Here is a 12,500-nt window from a genome sequence, read left to right as displayed (position 1 = left end):
ATTATTATTATTATTATTATTATTATTATTATTATTATTATTATTATTATTATTATTATTATTATTATTATTATTATTATTATTATTATTATTATTATTATTATTTGGCAATTGTAACTAATGATACTACGAGTACTATTACTACAACTACTACTACTACTAATACTACTACTACTACTACTACTACTACTACTACTACTACTACTACTACTACTACTACTACTACTACAACACTACTACTACTACTACTACTACTACTACTACTACTACTACTACTACTACTACTACTACTACTACTACTACTACTACTACTACTACTACTACTACTACTACTACTACTACTACTACTACTACTACTACTAAAAGAAGAAGAAGAAGAAGAAGAAGAAGAAGAAGAAGAAGAAGAAGAAGAAGAAGAAGAAGAAGAAGAAGAAGAAGAAGAAGAAGAAGAAAGAAGAAGAAGAAGAAAAAAATTAAAAATTACAACAACAACCACAGGAGGAGGAGGAGGAGGAGGCGGAGGAATTGGAGGAGGAGGAGGAGAAAGTGGAGAAGTAGTAGGAGGAGAATGATGAGGATATAAAAAGAAGAAGTAAAGCAACATAACTAAATAAAGATCAAAGACAGGACTCACCATGTGTTGTTGTGCTGTATGTTCTGGTAAGCAGCAGCAGCGTCTTGTCTGATCCGTCTTAGGATAGACTTGGATGCCTTGAGGTACTCCTCTCTGTAACAACCGTAATATTATACAAATCACAATGACGCTATTGAAAATGCGACCGGAACATTTAACCAATCTACCAGGTGTACAACCGTAGCCATCGTGAAGTTATAGATAGTTCGAAGATGACGTCACTCAGGTCTTTGTTATTGTTTTTGCCAACCGCGTTTAAGAGTCATGCTCACTGAACTGTATCAACCTGACTATGAACGTTAATGGATACGCACAGTTTTGTGTGTTGGTCCGTTATACTTCCGGATGGCATGGTTATGAGCTTCTTAGCCAAGCGCATACTATCTATAGCCTGATACTGAAATCCAAAAGGACTGGCAGTTTGACGTCATTATTTGGTTTTTGCACCGCCTAGTGAGTTGTCGTTAGTAGAGCTCATGGAAACAAGTGGTTCCATTGGTTGGACTATTGAATACAACTCACGATTTGTTTTCTTTTGTGGCAAAAGACTGGAATTTTGACGTCATTTTTTGGTCGGTATCAGGCCATAACTTTACGAAGGCCACGGTGCAACACCACGATTTGTGCGTCTCCAATCTTACCTGGAGTGGGGCAAAGGTCTGTGCCAAGGACAGAAGAAGATGGAAGAGTGCTGTTTTGAGGCCCTATGGTCCGCCAGGAGCCAAGAGGCATAAGTCAAGTAAGTCAGGTTCAGTTGTACAAACAGAGGACGTCATGCTACTGCCTAAAAATATCTTTGAGGGTCTCGATATAGATAGCTCAGTTGGTAGAGCACTCACTTCACACCCAAATGGACCAAGATCGATTCTTGAGTGATGTCAATTTTTTTTCTGATGCTCCTTTTCACCCAGTTGTGAATGGGTAGACACCGTATCTATCACGAGTGAGGCTACGTGTTCTACTGGTATGACACTCGCTTTCGGATCTTAAGGTCTGGGTTCGAGCCTCGCGCTCGGCGCTTAATTGAGTCCTTGGAAAATACTCTTCACCCACATTCTCTCACCGTACTCTGGTGTAAAATGAATACCTGGCGGTTAACAGTGTTTTCTTTGTCCGAAAAATTGTAATATCGCCTAACAGGTGTCATTCATGTCCCGTCCTACATGTTAAATGTTGCTGTTGACCAGGGACCCCTTGTAAAGTGCTTTGAGAACATTTAGTGGATATTGCGCTATATAAAGCTCAATTTTTAATATATTTTTTAGCCTTTGAAAGTTTTTACCTGAAGTTATTCAACTCCATTGCCAGTGTCTGACGAACAAATATCTTCTGTTCTTCCAACAACAAATCGAGACGGTGCCGCTCAAAGATGTCAGATGTGGCCTCGAGAAGACGTTGGTGCATCTGAGATGAAATTGAGAAATAAAGATAAATAAGACAAATAAAAATAAATACCCTTTTATCCATCACTCACTCCCTCACTCACTCAACAGGGAATGAGATTAGCGGAAGAGTAGCGTCCCTTGATTGGACGTCACCCATAGTCTGTGACGTCACCGGCGGAAAAAGTTATTAGAGAGAGAACGTCATGTTGGTGGTGCGCATGCGTCTCTCGCTTCCGGTGAAAACGGCTTGAGACACTTCAAAACCAAATTGACGTTCTCTCTTTAAGGTGACGTCCAATTAAGGGACGCTACTCTTCCGCGAATCTCATTCCCTATCCTCTCCGGGCCTGTTGGCACTTGAGGCGATGCAAGGTGGGGATTTCCACCTGGTTCTGTCAGCGGCTATTCTTGGGGCCATCTCGAGGGACAGACCTCTTTATTCATCCCAAAGGTGAAATTTGTCTCTAGGGTCTATTCCAAAGGAAGACTGGAATAACCCAGGCGTCAGACGCACCGCAGCATCGCAAAACTGAGGTAGGCGATGTGGCTTGCTCAAGGCCACACAGTGCAGCGCCGGGTAATCGAACTCGGTGCCTTTCGGGTACGAAACGAAGATCGTCTCGCTGAGCCACGCTGCCCCAAAAAGCATGCTGGTTTTTACAAAGTTGCTTTAATAATTCGATTATAATCATGCTTACACTAGCATTAAAACAACTTCATTCACTCATTCATTCCGTTCACAGGCTGTTGAGTTTAATTTTCATTCTATAAATTCTGGGTAGTGCAGTCAATGTTGTTTTATTTTGTCCTTTGATTGATGTGGCAGCTGGGTCACGTTTGACCTTGCGGAAAGTACTTACGTCATATCAAAATGATTGCAAACAAGTGCTATTTTCCCTTTCACGCTATAGAAACCTGGATAAACTCTGGATCAACGGGAGTAATGGCTATTAAATACCATCAAGTGAGATAACATTGCCTTAATGGGAAACTTTGCCTCTTAAATTTTGGACCAATAAGAGATTGTTTGGTTTTGTGGCATTTAGTTCCTTTGATAAAAATTCAAGTCTTTTAACGGGTACAATAAATGCAACAAAGCTGAGATGATTCAAAATGTGACCCATCGTCTCAAATTGGTATTATGTCGGAACGAATCAGATGCTTAAAAGCCGATTTAAATGTTAAACTGGTCAAAACTATAAATTGTTCGCATCAGAAACCCTAAAATATGGTATCCATTTTCCTCAATAAAACATACAAACTCAACACAAGTCTGATATTTCTGGCTATAAATTCACTTTCCAACAACTTAACCAACCCGATTTAATACCGTTTTGAGACGAAGGGTCACAAATGCTCCAAACTTGCAGAGGCAAAGTTTCCTGTTAAGGCAAAGTTATCACAATTATTGACGGTACTACCAGCTAAATCTACTATAATCACCTTATTCATGTCATCCACGATTGTCTTCACGTCGGCGACGCAGTGCTTTTGGTACTTATCTACGACTGCGTCCTGTCTGACGATCTCACTCTCCATGTGTCTTTGGAGCTGCAACAAAATCAGTCTGCTGAACTCCCTGTGTGATGACGTCACGCCTCCTTTCTGCCCGTGTTGATTAATCAATTTCACGTAGGGACTGTGAAAAAAAAATTTGACAAAAAAATAAAAATTGAGCTTTATATAGCGCAATATCCACTAAATGTGCTCAAAGCGCTTTACATGAGGTCCATCTGGTCAACAACAACATTTAACATGTAGGACTGGACATGGCGCCTGCTGTTCGGCGATATTACAATTTATTTCGGACTGAGACAACGCTGTTGACGGCCATGTACTCATTTTACACCTGAGTACGGTGAGGGAATGTGAGTAAAGACCCTTCTCCAAGGACTCTACTGTGCGTCGAGCGCGAGGCTCGAACCCTGGACCTTCCGATCCGAAAGAGAGTGTCTTACCACAAGACCCCATAGCCGCATTGGGATATAAATAATAGGTCAATAGTAAATAGCTGTATCTATGAATGGTTCAATAGGATTCAATAGTCTGATGTCACTTCCGCCCAGTAACCAGCGTCTTGGTTCTAAACAAAGAAAATCGGTAAATTAAAAAAAAAATTCTTCATGCTCACTATCTAGAACTTTTTCACATGTCTTTTGATCAGAATGTATAACAGTCAAAACATGATCAGATTTAATTTATAATGTTTTTCTCCTCTGGATACACTTTTATGCTCGTCGGAGAAGTATTTCATAAGGGCGTCCGCCATTGTTCCGATTATTTAGAACCAGTTACTAAGTTACTATGCGTCATTACGATGAGGGAAGTGACGTCACGCCTGTTGAAGCCTATTCCAGTTTGCTTTATTTTCATACTTTCAACGTAAAAAGACAATATAAGGTGACTTTTGGCCTAAAAAAATTAGAAATGAAAGGCGGGTATGTGGCCTTGTGATATGACACTCTATTTTCGGATCGGAAAGTCCTGGGTTCGAGCCTCACTCGGCGCATGGTTGAGTTCTTTTGAAAAATAAAGGCTCTTTACTCACATTCTCTCACCATACTCAGGTGTAAAATGAGTATACCTGGCCGTTTACAGCGTTGTCTCTGTTGGAAAGAAATTGTTGTAATATCACCTAACAAGCGTCATGTCTCGTTCTACATATTACGTGTTGCTGTTGGTCAGAGACTCTTTGTAAAGCGCTTTGAGCACGTTTAATAGATGTTGCGCAATTTAAAAGCTCAAGTTTTAAGAGAAAAGACAGATACAGTGAGCATAGGTACAAATATTAATTCAGGGTAATGGACTGAATAAGAATAAAAATGGAAATAAATTAAAGAAAAAAATCAAGAAAAGAATAGAAACACACACACACACACAAACACACACACACACAAACACACACACACAAACACACACACACAAACACACACACACAAACACACACACACAAACACACACACACAAACACACATACAAACTTTCTCTCTCTCTCTCACACACACACACACACACAAACTTTCTCTCTCTCTTTCTCTCTCTCTCTCTCTCTCTCTCTCTCTCTCTCTCTCACACACACACACACACACACACATAAACTTTCTCTCTCCCACACACAAACCCACAAACACACACACACGCGCACACAACTCATTTGTATAAAAGGAACGCTATTGACGCCACTCTTTTTATTGTTATTTTTAGATAGCCTGTCAGTGATTAGTTCTCACTAAATTATATCGATCATACTATAAACGTTACACACACAGGTTTGTTTGTATGTTGTTATTTTAATTTGTCTGGCGGACGCTGTGAGTATTTTACCTCAATGCATATCATCAATAGACCTCTCGTCCGACAGAGAAATCTCAAACTAAACCAAATAATAAGTTGTCCGATTTGTAAATTTTTTTAAAAATAGTAAAATATAGATAGAACGAAGATGACATCACTCGGGTCTTTGTTTTTGTTTTTTGCCATCCGCGTTTATGAATAATGCTCACTGAACTGTATTAACCCGACTATAAAAGTTCATGGATACACACAGTTTTGTGTGTTGGTCCGTTATACTTCCGGATGGCAATGTTACGAGCTTCTTAGCCAAACGCATACTAGCTATGTCTATAAACGTTCAAAGTTACACATAGTTTTGTGTGTACTCTCCCCATTATACTTCCGGATGGCAATGTTGTGAGTTTACTATCATTAAAATTGGTCTCCTTACCTTATGATGGCATTGAGGATGAGGAAGAAAACGCACGCTGAAACCAGCACGCTGTACAGGAACTGGAATACCATGTACAAGATAGCGAATACTGGGTGGTAGCAGCGAACCAACGGGGTCTCAGGAATATCTGTGGGGGACAAAAAACAAAAAAAAACCCAAAACAACAAATCAATAAAAACTTGCGCTTTTATATAGATAGCATGAGGTTGACGTCACTAAGGTCTTTGTTATTTATTTATTTATTTATTTATTTATTTATTTATTTATTTATTTTTGCCATCCGCGTTTATGAGTAATTCTCACTAAACTGCATTTACCAGACTATAAACGTTTAAGATTACATATAGATTTGTGTGTTGCCCGTTATATTTCCGGGTGGCAATGTTGTGAGCTTCTTAGCCAAGCGCATACTATCTATATAGCGCAATATCCACTAAACTTGCTCAAGTGATTAACGAAAGGACCCTAGTTAGCTAACAGCAACACTTAATATTATGTAGGCGATATTATGATTTATAATTTTTCGACAGAGACAATCAATATGTTAACGGCCAGGTATTCATATTACACACACACACACACACACACACACACACACACACACACACAAACACGGAGAGAGAGAGAGAGAGAGTGAGAGAGAATGAGAGAGAGAGAGATAGACAAATATATTGACACGTATATTGATAGATGAACATATATATATATATATATATATATATATATATATATATATATTTATATATATATATATATATATATAAACAGGAGGTTAGATCAATAGGTAGATAGCTAGCTAGCTAGCTAGCTAGATAGATAGATAGATAGATAGATAGATAGATAGATAGATAGATAGATAGATAGATAGATAGATAGATAGATAGATAGATAGATATTGAATCGTGTATTGAATCCTGACGATGGCTGATTAGGCCTGAAACATCGATGTAGACTGACTCCAACATTGTGGTAAATATTAAAATAATAGATAGATAGATAGATAGATAGATAGATAAATAGAAAGCACTTTGCGATAGACTGATGTCATATTCAAAGAGTAGCAAGAAATTGCCTTTGCCCGTTTCACGCTATAGAAACCGGGATAAACTCCCGCTCCATGGGCCTAATGACTCCGACGGACTTTTTTTATATTTGTGACCCTCCGTCTCAAAACGGTATTATGTCGGGATGGTTCAGACCCCAAAAAGTGAATTTAGAGATAGAATGATGAGAAATTGGACCTTAGAAGTTTTTGTAAAGCAAGAAATAGTATTTATACTCCAGCATAACGTACAGAAATGGAACCCAAGTTTGATATTTGTGGCAAAAAATTCAATTTCCCTAACCGAGTGGATCCCGACATAATACCGCTTTGACACGGTGGGTCACATTTTATAATTTACTTTTAAACATACCAGGCAAAAAGCACACGCCGATGATGGAGAGAACAACAAGAAGAACGACGACCCCAGCAATGGCGATAAGATAGGGGATTTCTATGGGGTAGTTGGGGGTCTGGAGGTCTTCCTTGTCAGACGTTGGGCTGGAGGTCGGTCTGGGCTGCCTCTGCTTGGACGCATACGGAAGGGTGTCGTCTAGGATCACAATATCTGTGAGAAGTTGTGGGAGGAAAGATACAAAAATTAAATGATGTTTTTGAAGTTATCGGAATTACCTTCGTGGAAGTTGTTTTTTACAAACGAAAGAGTGATGATGCTTGGAGAGACTTCGGATGGGAACAATACCTACAGACAATGGACGTTTCTGGTACAACCCCCCCCCCCTCTTCCCCCCCCCCCCATTGCTCTCTACTTTGAAAGTTTTTATTATTATAGTTGATTCAAAAAAAAAAAAATTAAGAAAATAATAACAAAATTTTTAAAATGATAAACAACGAATTTCAACAATTTCATTTTCTTTGATTTAAATGAAAATAACCAAGAGTGATTAAGCACACATAAATATGCATTGATTGAAAAAAATAATAGGATATATATCTAATATCTTTTAGTGTTTAATAAAAATGGCTAGAAAATGTTTACGTCATGTATCGATATATTCAGATAGCCAAGTTTATCGTTTATGAGTGCTAAACGTGTATTTTACGAAACTAAAAATGGTGTGCATAAAGGTGTATTTTACGAAACTAAAAATGGTGTGCAAGTTCACGTACCCCTCGTTGGTTCCTTCCTTCGTAGCTTGTCTTCTAAGCGTGATGTGTGATACATTCGGAAGTGGTGGACTGCTTTCTTGTCGTGGATAACCACCATGATGTCCTTGAACATGCCTTTGTCGTCAGAGGTCGGCAAGGCAAAGGTCAGGTTAAAGGTCGTGGGGCAAAACACTACGACATCCATGTCAAAGAGGTTCTTGGCTGTGCTGGTGGGGTCTTGGACTTTGACGCCTAAGTATCCTGTGTGAATGAAAATGGTGGTGATGATGATGATGATGACGATGATGATAATGAGGAGGATGATGATGATGATGATGATGATGATGATGATGATGATGATGATGACGATGATGATGATGATGAGGGGGTGGGGAAGGAGGAGAAGGATGATGATGATGATGATGATGATGATGAGGAGGAGGAGGAGGAGGAGGAGGAAGATGAGGATGATGATGATGATGATGATGATGATGATGATGATGATGATGATGTAATGATGATGATGATGGTGATGATGATGATGATGATGATGATGATGATGATGATGATGATGAAGGGTGGGGGAAGGAGGAGAATGATGATGATGATGATGATGATGATGATGATGATGATGATGATGATGAGAAGGAGAAGGAGAAGGAGGAGGAGGAGAAGGAGGAGGAGGAGGAGGAGGAGGAGGAGGAGGAGGAGGAGGAGGATGAAGATGATGATGATGATGATGATGATGATGATGATGATGATGATGATAAGGAGGAGGAGGAGGGGGAGGAGGATGATGAGAAGGATAATGATGATGATGATGATGATGATGATGATGATGATGATGATGATGATGATGATGATGTCACACCTCCCTTCTGCCCGTGTTGATTAATCAATTTTATGTAGGGACTGTGGATATAAATAATCGGTAAATAGAAAGTAGCTGTATCTATGGTCCAATAGGATGCAATAGTCTGATGTCACGCCCGCCCAGTAACCAACAGATTGGTTCTAAACAAAGAAAATCGGTACTTTTTAAAATTCATCATCATCATCATCATCATAATCATCATCATCATCATCCTCATGGTTATAATAATCGCTTTGTGAAGCCCTCTGGACAAAGTGATGAAATCTTAAAGCCATATATAAATTGTCATATGTATTCTCATTTTAAAACTCAAAGATGTCTGAACATACCTGGACATTGTGAAACCTTAGCCGATGCATTGAAAATCCAGTGAGAACCGTTGTTTTGAACGTCTCCATGGAAACTATTTGGCAACAAGGAAACGGCAGAAAACAATCTCTTCAACAAGCGAGTCTCTTTCTGAACCCCGACTGTGACCTTTGGACCTTGACTTTTATGGTGGACAGTAAGTGGAAGACTCCCATTGGCTACGCCTTCGAGTGACGTGTCTTGAATGTAAGGGTTTTCCATGTTCGTTGCCAAGTTCATGAGGTCAAGGTCGTGGTTTGTACAGTCTTGTTGGGCTGTTGGAAAACAATAAGGATGAAAAAAAAATGTTATTTTACCATCATGTTGATTTTAATAATGATGATGATGATGATCTGATGATGATGACAATGATATTATTATTATTATTATTATTATTATTATTATTATTATTATTATTATTATTATTATAATAATAATAATAATAATAATAATAATAATAATAATAATAATAATAATAATAATAATAATAATAATAATAATAATAATAATTATAATAATAATAATAATAATAATAATAATAATAATAATAATAATAATAATAATATAATAATAATAATAATAATAATCATTAACAAAACACATCAGAAGGACAGATATTATAATTATGTGGTCTAGTGGTATGACATGCGCTTTCGGATCGGGATGTCCTGGGTTCGAACTTCGCTCGGCGTTTAGTTGAGTCATTGGAAAAGGCTCTCTTTACTCTCATTCTTTCACCGTACTCAGGTGTAAAATGGGTACCTGGCCGTTAAAAAGCATTGTCTCTGTCGGAAAAATTGTAATATTGCCTTGCAGATATCATGTCTCGCTCTCCATGTTGTGTGTTGCTGTTGGTGAGAGATATTTTTGTAAAGCGATTTGAGCACGTTTAGTGGATATTCGTACTAGATTGCCCAGAGACAAAACTTGAAGGGGGATTTGAAACCATCAACAAATGTGATGATGACTTCCAAACCTGGATTGATACCTTGAACATAGAAGTGTAGCCGAACGATACTACCACTACTGGTGGATATTGCGCTATATAAAAAAGAAAGCTCAGCTCAAACTCAAGTTAAGTGAAAAAAAATTGAGCTTTTATCTAGCGCAATATCCACTAAACGTGTTCAAAGCGCTTTACAAGGGGTCCCTGGCCAACAGCAACATTTAACATGTAGGACGAGACATGACGCCTGTTAGGCGATATTACAATTTTTCGGACAAAGACAACGCTGTTAACGGCCAGGTACTCATTTCACACCTGAGTACGGTGAGTGAATGTGAGTAAAGAGCCTTTTCCATGGACTCAACTATCCGCCGAGCTCAAAGCTCGAACCCATGACCTTCCGATCCGAAAGCGAGTGTCATACCACTAGACCACATAGCCGAAAAAAGCTCAATATTACCTTGAGGCATTCGTGGAATTGCTGTAGGCGTTGATGGGCGCAGGAAAACGTAGTTCATCTCCACTCTTGAGGATCCAAACTTGGTGCCCTTGTCCTTGTAGCTTCCTACTTTGAAGATTGAGTTCGACGTGCTGATGGCGCCTTCGAGGAAGTCGGGCATTTTGTCCAATCCAGAGTCCAAATTCACATCTAAGATGCCGTCACTGGGGAAGGAAGAAGAAAATGAAATGGACTTTTTAATAAAATTATTAGTATCGTCGACTGTGGTTACTTTGCCTCAAGGGGAAACTTTGTCTCTGTCAATTTGGAACATTTTGAATCATCTAAGCTTTGTTGCAGTTATTGTATCATTTAAATGACTTGAATATTTATCAAAGGAAATAATGGGAGCGATCTATATTCATGTTTTCATCCAACCGAGTCATCAATCACGTGATTTGTTGCTGTCCAACTATTGGACATTTCTGAACAAATGTAAACACGCTGCTTTGTTTATGAAAGTTGTAAACATACCCACACACACAATGACCAATCGTTATGTTAGATAGTTCAAAATCTGTGAACACTTTTCACTATGCAGGTCACTTTGAGCACATTTTGCAATGTGACCAATGACCTCGAGCGCATGGAAAGTTAATATAGATCATGCCCATTGCCACAAGACTAAATAATCTCTTATTGGTCCAAAATTCAAGAAGCAAAGTTTCCCCTCCAGTTGATGGTATTTCATTTTTTAAAAAAGGGGCAGCGTGTCTCAGCTTCGTACCCGAAAGGTACCGAGTTCGATCACCCGCCGCTGCGCCGTGTGGCCTTGAGCAAGTCACCTCGCCCTAGCTCAATTTGCGGCGCTGCACTGCGGCTAACGCCTGGGTTATTCCAGTCTGAATCATCTTAAAAACGCCACTGCCACATTATCTCATTCGTCTGTAGTATTTCATTCATCCTGTTTTGTTGATAAAGGGGAAACCCGAAACGTCTTATCTGTTTTCGTATATTAAATTGAAGCTTACATTCACTTTCACATTGTTATTTATCATCTATGGATACTATAGATAGTATGAGCTTGGCTAAGAATCTCACAACATTGCCATCCGGAAGAATAACGGGCCAACACACAAAACTGTGTGTATCCTGAACGTTTATAGTCGGGTTAATACAGTTCAGTGAGCATTACTCATAAACGCGGATGGCAAAATAACAATAACAAACACCTGAGTGACGTCATCTTCGAACTATCTATAGATAGAACGAAGATGACGTCACGCAAGCCTTTGTTATTGTATTTTGCCATCCGCGTTTGTGAGTGATGCTCATTAAGCTGTATTAACCAGACTATAAAAGTTCAAGGTTACACACAGTTTTGTGTTTTGGTCCGTTATACTTCCGGATGGCAATGTTATGAGCTTCTTAGCCAAGCGCATACTATCTATACAAATTTGTCAACATTATGTCGTACAAGTCCGTACCTGTACTTCATCTTCCCATAGTCAATCCACCCTTCATCTCCGTAGAGTTTGATACTGCTACTGTACAGGGGCGTGGGGAGAGAGGTATGGCGTACGCTGTACTCCATCTCCAATAACCTTTGACCTTCCACTGGTTGGATGTGACAGAAGAACTTGCTGTCACGACTACTGTCCCAGGACGGCTTGAGAGAAAATTCTAGAAGATTGCCCTTTAGGCACCTGGAGAAGGATAATAGTGATGATGAAAGTACATTTGTCATTCAACGCGGTGTTAAATAAGGATTAAAAGACAGCGAGAGAGAGAGAGAGAGAGAGAGAGAGAGAGAGAGAGAGAGAGAGAGAGAGATTTAATACAGATTTAATGTGCATTGTGCAATCCTTCCCAATCTTTTTTCAAAATTATATTTAGACTACATTACAAATCCATTATTACAACTCTATTCTACTTTCATGTCCGATTTTTATAGCATTGCTTGTAACTGTTATGAATATCTTATTATATTTGATG

General features: G+C 38.9%; 1 protein-coding gene across 3 annotated transcripts in view; it reads right to left on the bottom strand.

The window, feature by feature from the left end:
- LOC144981164 (uncharacterized) overlaps positions 1–12,500 on the bottom strand; it is a 289,898-nt gene that overhangs the window by 12,046 nt on the left and 265,352 nt on the right. For all 3 annotated transcript variants that reach the window (XM_078929320.1, XM_078929321.1, XM_078929322.1), the window contains 9 exons: positions 11,993–12,211; positions 10,527–10,729; positions 9,102–9,395; positions 7,920–8,159; positions 7,162–7,356; positions 5,744–5,873; positions 3,463–3,658; positions 1,917–2,038; positions 635–727 (listed from right to left, as the gene is read on the bottom strand). In XM_078929320.1, coding sequence (XP_078785446.1) covers positions 635–727; positions 1,917–2,038; positions 3,463–3,658; positions 5,744–5,873; positions 7,162–7,356; positions 7,920–8,159; positions 9,102–9,395; positions 10,527–10,729; positions 11,993–12,211 — 1,692 coding nt within the window. The remainder of the gene's footprint in view (positions 1–634; positions 728–1,916; positions 2,039–3,462; positions 3,659–5,743; positions 5,874–7,161; positions 7,357–7,919; positions 8,160–9,101; positions 9,396–10,526; positions 10,730–11,992; positions 12,212–12,500) is intronic.

This window comes from Berghia stephanieae, chromosome 10, assembly GCF_034508935.2.
Source record: "Berghia stephanieae isolate SIO BIC M18660-M18661 chromosome 10, UCSD_Bste_1.3, whole genome shotgun sequence".
In the NCBI taxonomy this organism is placed as follows: domain Eukaryota; kingdom Metazoa; phylum Mollusca; class Gastropoda; order Nudibranchia; family Aeolidiidae; genus Berghia; species Berghia stephanieae.
Note: the sequence above shows the minus strand (reverse complement) of the source record. Positions and strands in the feature narration are given on the sequence as shown.